The 14,551-nt window shown below is 28.8% G+C and overlaps 1 protein-coding gene and 1 long non-coding RNA gene across 5 annotated transcripts; one reads left to right on the top strand and one right to left on the bottom strand.

The window, feature by feature from the left end:
• Window positions 1–231: 231 nt before the first annotated feature.
• On the bottom strand, window positions 232–5,087 carry LOC119612747. 4 transcript variants are annotated; one of them, XR_005232171.1, is made up of 5 exons: window positions 4,967–5,087; window positions 2,899–3,045; window positions 830–971; window positions 601–770; window positions 232–536 (listed from the first exon to the last, which is right to left on the bottom strand). XR_005232171.1 is itself a non-coding variant. In XM_037968604.1 (4 exons), exons 2-4 carry the CDS (start codon window positions 872–874, stop codon window positions 400–402), a joined length of 336 nt encoding a protein of 111 aa, XP_037824532.1. In that variant the 5' UTR covers window positions 875–971; window positions 4,967–5,086; the 3' UTR covers window positions 232–399. The 4 variants fall into 4 exon arrangements, 2 of the variants coding, with proteins under 2 accessions (XP_037824532.1, XP_037824533.1); XR_005232170.1 differs by having other exon boundaries at window positions 601–754; XM_037968604.1 differs by lacking the exon at window positions 2,899–3,045 and having other exon boundaries at window positions 601–754; window positions 4,967–5,086.
• LOC119612748 lies at window positions 1,607–2,625 on the top strand. Its single transcript, XR_005232172.1, has 3 exons — window positions 1,607–1,760; window positions 1,822–2,368; window positions 2,464–2,625. It is a non-coding gene; the product is annotated as an uncharacterized LOC119612748 (long non-coding RNA).
• Window positions 5,088–14,551: the final 9,464 nt, after the last annotated feature.

Here is a 14,551-nt window from a genome sequence, read left to right as displayed (position 1 = left end):
GTCCTAGGCTGCCTCATCGATGTGCTCTCGCTTAGAATGTAAGCCACAATATCATTAAGACAAATTAAAATGTCACTTACATAATGTGTGGAGTTCTAAGCGAAGTTAATGAGACGCCTATAAACGCTTGCAAATAATAATGTAATGTATGTAGATTACAGCTCTATTTGCATTTGTAAGTTACATGTGGTACTATGCATACTGAATTATTAATAAAAATAAAAATAATTTGTTATATATTTTTTATTAATTTAAAAATTTAAAAATAAATAAGAATTATGAAAATGTTTATAAATTCAATTCAATTAAAATTCAATGGAAAAGTATGTAATCCAATCCAAATTGTATGCAATCCAAAATCCAATTGATAAGAAAAAAGAAAAATAGATATGGACATTTTTATGTGTTTTTAATATTAATTTTGCTTTCTTTTTCTCTGGATTTTTTTGAAAAAAATCTATTCTTATAAATTTTGAAACAGTGTTGCATTTTCTTTTTAAATACTTGAATGGTATAGCCATCTTCCTTTAGAGCTTCTGTAAAGGAAAATAGGAAATTACTAAGAATATATTTAAATGAGGAAGTGTAACATAAACTTACCGTAAATTACATCATGCAGCGACTGGAACTCCTTTAACCCCCTCTTGCCATTCAATCCATCATAATTTAATGACAGATATACATCTTTATTCAATAATCTATCAAAATTTTTTTCTAAACCGCCTGGCCTCAATATTGTCTTAATTTTTGGAATCTAAAAAACAGATATACTTATATATATACATATTTGTAAATCAATTGATTTTCTTTATTGTTTTTAGAAATTTACATATGAATTTGGGTCGGCAGAAATAAGGCTGTTAAGTTTTTCCATATCTTCAATATTTAAAATTGGGAAATCTGGGTCATTTCCCACATGCACGTTTTTTTTACAAGTTGTTTAATTATTATTGTAGCTTGAATTTGATCAGCTGAAAAAATTAATTATAGAAAAATTTAATAATTGTTTTATATGTGTATAATTTCCTTAAACAGTAAACGTCCTAACTTTCAAAGTGAAAATTTTAATATTTTTCATTTTGAACACACACCAGATGTTTTTAGGATCCTAATATTGAATTATTCAATCGGATACATTTTTAAAGATTTTTATTTAAATTTAAAATCATCAAAATCGGAGAAATTTCGGAGAAATTATCAAAATTGACAGCTGCGAAAATGGAATTAAAAAAAAACGACTTTTACCCCTTAAACATGTATGATTTTGCAATGTAATAATGTACGTTTTATTTTTACATTTAATGATTTAATTTGTTCAATATTCGAAAAGACTTTTCTATTCTGAGTAAGAATGTTTAAAAATTTCTTTCCGAATTATGGGCCGAAAAATACAATATTTACAAAAAACTGATAAAATCTGTTTTAGAGATCTAGATGAGTTAAAAAATGATATCAGTTGGCTCACAGTGATCTATGTTCATAATGTATATATACATATATATATATATATATATATATATTATAATACTTAAAACATATATTAATACATAAGATAAATCTGGCAGCATGCAATTATTATAAACCATGCTATCAATCGTATACTGAATGTCATGAATGATTTGTTATTAAAAACAAGAAGAAGTCTTTGTTTACATTTTTGTTTTTTATCAGTACTTGTTTTTTGGTCATTAGAAAAAGGAGAAATAAACAAAGTTAAACACAATTAAGGAAAATAATCTAGATAAAGCGGAGAGACTCAGGTGAGTCGAAAAATTATTAAAACTTAAAATATTTTATTAGTTTCACTTTATTTATACATAGGTATGGGCCAAGCCTTTTTATACAAATTGTCCACGTCGAACTTCTTTCTATACCAGGATGAGCTTACGTTACAATACGCAAATAAAACTGCGATTAATAAGAAGGTCCAGCGCAACATAGAATTATAGAATTATTAGACATTGATTGCAAATCCTTAAAAATACCACAAGCACAACCACTAATGGCGTTTTTTTGTGCATGATTAGTCCAACTTTAAGTATCAGTGATTTAAGTGAATGGATATTTGAAACAAAGTATAGAGGCATGGGTACCTACAGCAGAAAACAGCAATGATGGAATTGAAGTGTGTATATTATAATTAAGCCTACAAGAAATTTAAGTACTGGTGGCAATGGTTTTGAATCTTAGGAATTTGTGGGCGCTATACAAATGCCAATTTCATTAATTGATAGAAAACATGAATTGGTCTATGAGAGAAGACAACCAAAAACAGTGCAGAAAACGGCGACATATGTGAAAGTAAAATAAATAATATTTAACAAGAAGCACTTTTTAAGTGGCAATGCGAACGCATCAAGGCTTCAAGGTAACAATAACATTTACTTACGAAAGCATAGTTCTTTTGAAGTTATTTTTATTAATAAATAAATTTAACCATTTTTTGTACTACTTTGGACTCAGCCGGTATTACGAATGGCCTTAATATTTAATGATTTTTCGATAATATCATTGACAAGAAACCATGATCATAAGAAACGAGATTTATATCCATGTCTCTTTAGTCGACGTTATAATATTAGCATCGCCCTAAGGCAGTCCCACAATAGTTTCAACAGCAAATACATATTTGCAGTCCTCCCATGGAAGTTGTCAGACAAATTATAAAAATACCTGCCTTATGTTAATATTCTAATTTAATCATAACAAAGTTTTTCATTACATATATATAATTTTTAAATAAATAAAAGTATTTAAGCAACATCATTCCCAATTGTTTATTAAATTAATAAATTTGAAATCAAATTGGAAATGGACCAAGTCTTTTAATATTAGTTAATTTTAGTTTGGACGTTTTGCGTTTTAGGTGACATTATATATATCTATGTACATATATACCTTTTAGTTTATCCAATTCATTTTCTATTTTTGTAACCTTTTCCAATAAGACTGTTTGATTGTTTAATATTTTCTCAAGCATTAACATTATACTTTAATTTTCGTTGTTATTGTTTTTATAGATTTTCTGACAATTGACATTGTTATCTTTAATATATTAAAATTAGTAAATATCGTTAGTATGAATAATAGGTATCAAGATGATGCTATCATTGTATGGTAGAGATACGTATTTGAACAAAATATCTTTTACAGGAAATTTTTCGTCCTCATTTAAAGCGGATGGTAACGTTATATATATTCCCATATCAGGGCCTGATTTCAATGGAGTTTCAAAGAAATTATTGAGTGAATTAAATTTCTTTCCAACAGCAAAACATTCATTATTTTCTTCTATAAATGACGTTATTAGAAATGGAAATCCGGGTGATATAGCGCAGATATTATTCGGCTTTCTTGTTGTTAACGTAAACAAATCTGTTGCAAAAGACTTAACCAAACCATTTTTGTTTCTTTTTAATTCTAAACGTTTCCTTCTTATGGGATATTTGTACATACAAAATTGATTGTTGAGTTGTTGTAATACATTCGTCGGACTTCTAACTTTTTTCTTTATAATTTGAAGAAAGTTTTCAAATTTATATGCCGAAAATGTTTGTGGATGACCTATATCGCGTACGCATTGACAAATATGTAGTAAATTGTGGATGTTTTGAGTCAATCTTTTTTCAGGATATAAAGAACTAAAATGTTGTACAAAATCCTTAAGCATACTTTCGGAAATGTCAATCTGCTTTAAATGATTAGCTTCGGAAAGTAGTAGTCTATAGGAGCAGTGAAGTAACATCCAGTGATAATAGTAATCACTGTTTAAAACATATTTTAAAACAACTATAGATGTATATAAAATGAACTGTCTATATTCAATTGGCTTTCCACCTTGGCAACTCGTCCAGAATCCTTGGCTTTCTTGCGAATTCACAGGGAATATATGAATTTAAGGAAATGAGCTTTTCTGAAATAAAATTTACCTGGTCCTTATGTAATTTATCAATTAAAGACTCCCCGTGAATGAGGCAATTCAGGATTTTTTTTGTGACTCCTAGATCAATTAAATGCATCACATCAATAGGAAATTGAGTAACCATCTTCACGTTGAGTTTTTCTAATGAAATTTTTTCTTCCCTAAAGAAATCTATGTGGTAATCACTATCTTTCCGGGTTGAAAAGTCCATATCTGTTCGAATAACACCAATACTGTCACTATAAACCGTGACATTGGAAACTCGTCGACCTGTTTGTGTACATTTTGAGCAACCTTTAAATGCATTATGGCCAACAGTACCGCAGAGAAATGATCGTGCTGGCGAATCACATACAATTGCCCGTATTTTAATTGACACCGTAATATCATTTATTGTATATCCATTTTCTTGTAATTCTGACATTTCACTAAAAAATCATGCAATAATGGTTTACATTTTGTGGTTTCTTTTCACCAAAATATGATCCTATTAAGAACACACGAGACTCTGATATGTTGTGTATATGACCCATAATGGGCCACAAGCCTTTCTTTGAACTTTTGAATAATGGCAAGCCGTCAATGCCGATGTCTAAATTAGTTCCTTATATTTTATAATTACACTTTTTATGGCATCTAAATATTTTCGTACTCCCAAATGAAAATATTCTCCCGGATTAACACTTCGCACAATTATTTCATTTCGTCTTCTAATTAATGTATTGGTTGAAACCGGAACCTCAATATTTTCGGATTTTAGTATTTTTAATAATTCGTCACAACACTTTCTCCCTGGATTATATTTGTTGTACCAGGCACTTAATTTTTCCGTTATGGACGAGGAGTTGATCGATTGAGTTTCAAAGAAATTAATATTTAAATCATCTTCACATTGAATGGTATCACCGGGATTGTTAATTTTATTATTAACACTTGTATTATTTTCATTGCCTTTTTCTTCTATTGTCCCTTCTTTTTTCTTATTTACCAAACGCCTTAAATTTCTGGACGAAAAACCTTCCATTTTTTATTAAATATTTTCACCTTTTAAAAAACACGTCACTTCTAATACAAAACTTCTTTGAACATAAACATTTATTTTGTTTTCCATTTCTTTTATGTATACAACAAAAAATGTGTGTTGGTTTGTATGTTTATATGTTTGTATGTTTGAACGTTATAGACTACTAAACGGTTAAACCGATTGTCTTTAAATTTTCACAGCGTATTTCTGTATGTCTGGAAGAGGTTATAGGCTACTTTTTATTTTGAAATTTCAAGTGGGCGAGGAGCCACGCCCATATTAAGAAAATATTAAATCCCTATATTTGAGATAATATAACAGTTAGAGTCCTCAAATTTTGTCGGAGCCACTTTAGTGTCAATATGATTATTTAGGACAAAAAGTGTGCGGACTAGCGTTAGGGGGCGTGGCACCTCTCATATAAATTAAATACAAAAATTAGTTTATCTTGGAAACTACTACAGTTAGAATCTTTAAATTTTGCACGAATAACTTTAACATCCATGTAAACAATTTGGATAATAAATTAGCGGACCACCCATGAGGGGAGCGGCACCTCCCATACAAATTAAATACAAAAATTCGTTTATCTAAGAAACTTATAGAACTAAATTCTTCAAATTTCGCATGAAGAACTTTAATATTCATCTGAACATTTTGGAAGAAAAAGAGCGGACTTTCATCTGGGTGGACTTGGAGCCCCCATATGAATTAAATAGAAAAATTCGTATATCTGAGAAACTATTAGAGCTAGAATCTTCAAATTTTACTCGAAAAATTTGACATTCATCTGAACATTTAGAGTATAACGTTTTAATCAACTAATAGAAGTTGATTTTTCAAATTTTGCACAAATTACTTTAATATTCATCTGAACATTTTGAGGAAAAAGGGCGGATTTTCATCTACATGAATTAAATAGAAAAATTCGTATATCTGATAAACTATTAGAGCTAGAATCTTCAAATTTTACATGGAGAACTTTGGCATTCATGTGAACATTTAGAGAGTAACGGGCGGACTTTCAATGGGGGGCTTGGCACCACATATATGAATTAAATACAAAATTTCGTATATCTTGGAAACTGTTAGATTATTCAAATTTTTCATAGTTAGATAGAAATAGGCGAACTTGCAATAATTTGCGTTGCATCTCTCATATATAACATATTGTAAGCCTGGAATACTATTGTAGTTATAAATAAAAACCCACTTAACGATTTTGAAGATTCTATTGCTTTTATAGTACACTGGGTATAGCTAGTTTATACATATTTGTAAGTTTTTTCTCTAAGCCACATTAGTTGAAAAAAACATTAACATTTTTTTTTTTAATTTTTCATGACATTTTCAGAGGTTGTCTCAGATTTTTGCTCATATCTCCGTTATTTATGGACCGATTTTGCTGATTTTCAATAGGAAATTTCTCGAAAGTGTGTCCAACACAATTATTGAAGATTTAGATTCCGAAGATACTGGGAAATAATTACATTTTTCGCGGGGTGGTGACCCAAAACACATGCCAAAAACCGTGAAAATGCCTTACTGACAAAATTTCTCATTGATTAAATGGTCAGCCCAAAGTACTGGCCTCAATCCAGTTGAGATTTTGTGATGGACCCTGAAGATACGGTTGGGAAACCCCAACTCAATTTGGAGGACCTTTGGCAACGGGCTCAGCGTGAGTGGGAGAGTATTTCAAATAGAATAAAGAACAATTTATAGAAAAGTGCAAAAAGTGATTTATTTAACATCGGACCTTGCAAACAATTTTAAAAATACTAGCCTTCCCTAAAGATTTCGTGGTGAGCAAAACTGAGTGCATGCGAGTTATTTTAGTTTTGTTCGTTTTTTACTAAGAAATTTACGCTTTTCGGCCTCATTTGTGATACGTTTTTCAAATATTATGTAGAAAAGAAATCACAAAAAAAATGTTTGGATTTGATTTATTAGTTTTGTTTTTATTCCAAATAAAGTGCAGAAATTACACTCATATTTGCTCGCCATATAGATTTTTATACATTGCGTATATCTTGAGGTCTTTCATATACGTAGGACATGTCCTCAAAATATGCGCAACATATAGGATACATTGTGTTGTCATATATACGATATTTTGTGTTGCCATATACTTTTCAATACATTTTGCGGCGTTGGATTTTTTCACATGTCGCCTAAGAACTTCACGCAAAAGATTAACAGTGGTGCTACCACGAAAAAATAACGATTTCAACGCATATTTTTACCAAACAGCGGAAAAAATCGTCTAACTTTCATAATATCACCTACAATGCAGCATATTTTTGTTGACAAACGTAAACAAACAAAAAAACACTTTTGTTTGTATTTCTAGAATTTTATTTATAAAATTTTATTAAATAATTTTAATTTGGAACACAGTATATGTTCGAAAAGGTAAAGGAAAGTGTTATTGCTGAAAAGAGGTTTGTTAGCAGATAACACTTACTATGGTCCCCAATGGTCTTGCATCCAGTTGAGTCTGCAACTTAATCAACCTTGTAATCAAACTACAGATCAAAATTTGAAGATAACTTAATTAAATTCGGTACATGATCTTCTATTGTACCAATCCAATATTTCACCTAGCCCCCATACAACCGGGGCAACCGAATAAAGCTCATAATTATGTTAAATATACTAGTAATTTAACACAGATCGGCAATAGTATCACGATGAATTCACACAAATGACTTTTAAATAAACAAAAACCCGCCAGTAAATTTTGTGAGGATCGGTTCACATTTACCTTAGCCCTCATATAAATAGCTTTTGAGATAAGATTTTCATCAATAAATTGCTTAAATATATCAGAATTAGGGTAAAATTCAAAATAAATGCTTTATTATAAAAATAAATCACATTTTAAATGTAATTTTTTATTACAATTTTTTGATGATGCAACTTTTTCATATTTTTGCTCCCGCGGAATTTATAATTGGAGGATTTTTTTCTCGAGAAAAATGTTTTCCGTGAGAAAGAAATTCTTTGAGAATATTCATGATTGGGCTGATAATTTCCATTTGAAAAAAGTTTGAACAACACTTATACATATACATACGTATAAACAGAATTATAAATATTTCAAATTTGAAATAAATTTAAAATTTCAAATTATTTTTCAAATTAAAAAATAATTTTTCCAAAATAATTTCTATTATGAATGAATTAGAATTTTCATCTGATGACTCCATCGTTGATAAAAATTATGTGGTTCCTAGTCAAAAGCGAACAAGAAAGGTTTATAAGAAACCAAATATAACAAATGATATATATTTTCAAATTAAACAAAAAGTAAGTAAAATTCATTCATATTATATAATGCTGTAAGTAAAGCTAAGTTTTGTCCATATAAAGCATTAAACTACTGGGTATCAAAAATTCCCTATTTTTAAGCTTATTACGATTGTAATATTTTAAACGAAAATAGACTGTACTTTCAGGTTAAAATTAAAATCTGAAAGAGATCTTAAATGAGAGATAGGGTTTAATGTGGTCCGATTTCACTATATTTTACAGTATAAAAATAACTTGCATTAAAATTTATCTCGATTAATCAGATAAATGTCCCTTCATATCTGTATTACGAAGGGACATTTGTATGGAGTTTGGTGAAATTGAGGACCGATATTTTTTGTTTTGAAATTTATGGGGAACATAAAAACATTTATTTGAACAATCCTAATACACACATGTTTTAATATTTGTCACATAAATTATAATTTATTTTTTTGTAATTTTAATTTTCAAATGTATGTATGTATTGGAAAATACCCTTCAAACATTTAAAAGAGAAAACTATTGCGCATCACCCCAGACGCCACGTCAGAAACACTTCTGGACGATTGTCAGACGAGAACGCACATTTTACAAAAACAAAATACATTGATTTCGAATTTTCGTCTTCTAGAAATATACTTTTAAGTTACTTCCGGATGATAGTTAGAAGAGTGCATCCATTTTGCTTAAACAAAAAACCATGCCTGTTGAATTTTTTTCATCTGGAAGTATACGTTTTAGCGACTTCTGTATGAGAGTTGGGTGAGAACACACATTTTACAATAACAAAATACATTGTTTCCTAATTTGTATCTTCTTGATTTGTATGTTTATGTCACTTCTGGAAGACAGTTTGAAGAGTGTTCACATTAATGTTGTATTTTATTCATCTGGAAGTGTGGATTGTAGTCACTTCTGTACAATTGTCAGACGAGAGCACACATTTTACAAAAACAAAATACATTGATTTCTAGTTTTCGCCGTCTGAAAGTATACTTTTAGGTTACTTCCGGATGATAGTAAGAAGAGTACAAAAACAAAAAATATAAATACTCCATTTTTTAGCGTGAAAAAATAAAAATAAATAATGCAGAAATTTTGTTAAGTTCAGTGATGTTTTGTGTTTTGTTCAGTCATGTTCAGTTTTAATTATTCATCGTAAAACTTAAATGAGTTCTTGAATTTAATGTTCATAGAAAAATAGTGTAATTAAAATATTGTGAATCTTAAGTAATAAAAAACAATATGACAGTGTTGTGTTAAAAATCAACTGTTAATAAACATTTAAGAAGGTTTTCTTAATTGGCGAAGTGTATTAAATATATACCAAAAAGTATAAGGAAGGATTATATAAATAAAATTAAAAAGTAAGTTGTCATATTAAAATACTATTTTAGGAATATGTTAACAACTCTAAACGGCTTCCATTTCCATTATTTTCAAAAAAGTCTAATATGTTTCATTAAAAATGTTTTTATATTAAATTTCGACTCTCTCTTAATTCGTTTAGGAGGTATAAGCATTTAAAGACTTTTTCAAGTTGTACATTTCGGCTTTCATTTGATGAACATTGCATTTTTAACATATTTAGATTTATTTGAGTTAAATCTTAACTTTCAATATTTTTAAACTATTTGCGCGTTTAGGTCTGGAATCACTATATTGAAATTAATACTACTGTTTTATACATAAATTATTTTTTGACTTGGGTCACTCGACACGAAATTGCCCATATAAGATATTTAATATTGAAATCAGATAGTTTTAAACCCACCTTTTTTAAATAAATACAATTTTATTAATTTCCATATAGCTTTGGATTTAATTATTCTAATTATAGGTACTTTTTTAGTTATTAACACCAGGTCTTTCTATGACCTATCATAAGCTACTAATATTCTTAATATTTAGCATGCTGTTCCCAAGATATTGAACCTAAGTATTAGAAGAGAGCAAACAAAAAATGTCAAAAGCAATATCCCGTTTAGGGTCGTTAAGGTGTTTCTATCGTTAGTGACTGTAAATAATTTAAAAAATAATCGATGACTTAGTAATTTCAGATCTTTATAGACGGTTTAATTCCAAGTTATTGAAAAAATGTTCATGAAAGGTAATGTTTTTATTGATTCAAAACAATAAATAAATAAATTAATTAATTTTTAATTATTTTATTTTTTAGAAAGCAGTAGCTAATATTAAAATACTTCTAACTGAATTAAAATATAAAAAAGGGATCTGGTAAGTTATAAATGTCTTATTTCATCACGTTGGTTCTACTAAAAAATGTAAAAAATGGATCTGACCGTTTAAACTTTGGTGGTAAATGTATTGGACATGAGAGAATCCTATTTTTATTGCTTCCTAAAGTATAACTGGTAATTTCAATAAATACAAAAGTATGTATATTCAATATTAATTATAACATTATTTTGGTTTATTTCGTTGAAGGATTAATGCGTTCCATAATATAACTCTAACAATTTGATGGATTAATCATAAAATTGATGAAGAACTACAAAAATATTTTAGAGTCCAACGTTTTACAATTTTTGGAAGTATACCAGTCAGCAGTTGGAATATTAATACAGATTCCCTGAAAATTATCTTATTATAAGGTAATAATTCTAAATTTTTGATACATATGTACATTAGACCGACTCCCACTGTATGGAAAGCAAAAACGTGTTTTTGTTACCCCTCCCAAAATTTACCTTGCTTTGTTTTATGATGATTCCCAAAATATTTTAATTGACCGCTGAACCAAATTAAAAAAGGTATTTTGGAATTATTTTTTTTAAATTTTTGTTTGTTTTGAAACAAAATATCCAATACGGGGTATCGTTTAAAAGGTATTTTAAAGTCGCGTCCAATGATGTATTAATCATAAATAACCGTTTGCTTATAATTGTCATATTCCAAAATATTTAAAATTGTTAGGTTTTTACTAAGAAAAATTAAATATATGCACAATTTTGCAAATTTTGCGCACCACTAGACTTGGCTTCAAAAAACCTTTCAAATGATACCACATACTGTATATATTGTTTAAGAAATGCTGTATAATTTAAAACAAAATAACTAAAAAGGGACTTTTTTGTAACCGGTTCAGCTCACGAACGGCCACCGATAGACTAGAAATATTTTGGGAACCATTATAAAACATAACAAAGATTTTTTGAAGCTGGATAAAATATTGAATTTAACATGAAGAATCGGGTTCCCATACGATATTTTCTTTAAAACTGTCCAGCTCACGAATGGACAACACTTAACCGAAAATATTTTGGGTAACATCATATTACATAACAGCGAATATTATGAGGGGGTTAACTCAAGCACCATTTTTTGTGAGTCGGTCTAATGTACATATATTACTTTTTTTTAGATTAGTTGTTAAATCTGTTATTTTTTCTACTATTTTAATTTCAATTAATTCAATAAAAACTATAAAATTTCATTTTATTTATTTTAAAAAATGGATCTGACCGTTTAAACTTTGGTGGTAAATGTATTGGACATGAGAGAATCCTATTTTTATTGCTTCCTAAAGTATAACTGGTAATTTCAATAAATACAAAAGTATGTATATTCAATATTAATTATAACATTATTTTGGTTTATTTCGTTGAAGGATTAATGCGTTCCATAATATAACTCTAACAATTTGATGGATTAATCATAAAATTGATGAAGAACTACAAAAATATTTTAGAGTCCAACGTTTTACAATTTTTGGAAGTATACCAGTCAGCAGTTGGAATATTAATACAGATTCCCTGAAAATTATCTTATTATAAGGTAATAATTCTAAATTTTTGATACATATGTACATTAGACCGACTCCCACTGTATGGAAAGCAAAAACGTGTTTTTGTTACCCCTCCCAAAATTTACCTTGCTTTGTTTTATGATGATTCCCAAAATATTTTAATTGACCGCTGAACCAAATTAAAAAAGGTATTTTGGAATTATTTTTTTTAAATTTTTGTTTGTTTTGAAACAAAATATCCAATACGGGGTATCGTTTAAAAGGTATTTTAAAGTCGCGTCCAATGATGTATTAATCATAAATAACCGTTTGCTTATAATTGTCATATTCCAAAATATTTAAAATTGTTAGGTTTTTACTAAGAAAAATTAAATATATGCACAATTTTGCAAATTTTGCGCACCACTAGACTTGGCTTCAAAAAACCTTTCAAATGATACCACATACTGTATATATTGTTTAAGAAATGCTGTATAATTTAAAACAAAATAACTAAAAAGGGACTTTTTTGTAACCGGTTCAGCTCACGAACGGCCACCGATAGACTAGAAATATTTTGGGAACCATTATAAAACATAACAAAGATTTTTTGAAGCTGGATAAAATATTGAATTTAACATGAAGAATCGGGTTCCCATACGATATTTTCTTTAAAACTGTCCAGCTCACGAATGGACAACACTTAACCGAAAATATTTTGGGTAACATCATATTACATAACAGCGAATATTATGAGGGGGTTAACTCAAGCACCATTTTTTGTGAGTCGGTCTAATGTACATATATTACTTTTTTTTAGATTAGTTGTTAAATCTGTTATTTTTTCTACTATTTTAATTTCAATTAATTCAATAAAAACTATAAAATTTCATTTTATTTATTTTAAAAAATGGATCTGACCGTTTAAACTTTGGTGGTAAATGTATTGGACATGAGAGAATCCTATTTTTATTGCTTCCTAAAGTATAACTGGTAATTTCAATAAATACAAAAGTATGTATATTCAATATTAATTATAACATTATTTTGGTTTATTTCGTTGAAGGATTAATGCGTTCCATAATATAACTCTAACAATTTGATGGATTAATCATAAAATTGATGAAGAACTACAAAAATATTTTAGAGTCCAACGTTTTACAATTTTTGGAAGTATACCAGTCAGCAGTTGGAATATTAATACAGATTCCCTGAAAATTATCTTATTATAAGGTAATAATTCTAAATTTTTGATACATATGTACATTAGACCGACTCCCACTGTATGGAAAGCAAAAACGTGTTTTTGTTACCCCTCCCAAAATTTACCTTGCTTTGTTTTATGATGATTCCCAAAATATTTTAATTGACCGCTGAACCAAATTAAAAAAGGTATTTTGGAATTATTTTTTTTAAATTTTTGTTTGTTTTGAAACAAAATATCCAATACGGGGTATCGTTTAAAAGGTATTTTAAAGTCGCGTCCAATGATGTATTAATCATAAATAACCGTTTGCTTATAATTGTCATATTCCAAAATATTTAAAATTGTTAGGTTTTTACTAAGAAAAATTAAATATATGCACAATTTTGCAAATTTTGCGCACCACTAGACTTGGCTTCAAAAAACCTTTCAAATGATACCACATACTGTATATATTGTTTAAGAAATGCTGTATAATTTAAAACAAAATAACTAAAAAGGGACTTTTTTGTAACCGGTTCAGCTCACGAACGGCCACCGATAGACTAGAAATATTTTGGGAACCATTATAAAACATAACAAAGATTTTTTGAAGCTGGATAAAATATTGAATTTAACATGAAGAATCGGGTTCCCATACGATATTTTCTTTAAAACTGTCCAGCTCACGAATGGACAACACTTAACCGAAAATATTTTGGGTAACATCATATTACATAACAGCGAATATTATGAGGGGGTTAACTCAAGCACCATTTTTTGTGAGTCGGTCTAATGTACATATATTACTTTTTTTTAGATTAGTTGTTAAATCTGTTATTTTTTCTACTATTTTAATTTCAATTAATTCAATAAAAACTATAAAATTTCATTTTATTTAGATTTATTTTTATAGATTTTATTTTGGTAAGTATACAAATAGAAGAAGAGAAAACTCATCTTCTAGAAGACGAGAATACTCATCTTCTAGAAGAAGAGAATACTCATCTTCAAGAAGAAGAGAATACTCTTCTTCAAGAAGAAGAGAATACTCTTCTTCTAGAAGAAGAGAAAACTCATCTTCTAGAAGATAAGATAGGAACACTTCTAGAGGATACTAGGTAGTCACTTCAAGAAGTGACTTCCTAGTCACATCTAGAAGAGTCTTTGGCAATACCTTACTTCCAAGAGTCATCTAGAAGTTTCTTCTGCGGGTCTTCCAAGTTACTATTAGACGTTCCCCAGCTCGGCATCAGTTCTTCCCGACTGGTGACAAGAATTCTTATACTTCCGCAACATCGCTGGCGAGCTTTTAGCACGTTTGGAAGTTTCACACGGGTAACTTCCGCAATAGAAAATGTTTGTAGGGTAATAATG

This window comes from Lucilia sericata, unplaced genomic scaffold (assembly GCF_015586225.1).
Source record: "Lucilia sericata isolate MDLA Ls3-8-SP2 unplaced genomic scaffold, ASM1558622v1 Contig001821F_arrow, whole genome shotgun sequence".
In the NCBI taxonomy this organism is placed as follows: domain Eukaryota; kingdom Metazoa; phylum Arthropoda; class Insecta; order Diptera; family Calliphoridae; genus Lucilia; species Lucilia sericata.
Note: the sequence above shows the minus strand (reverse complement) of the source record. Positions and strands in the feature narration are given on the sequence as shown.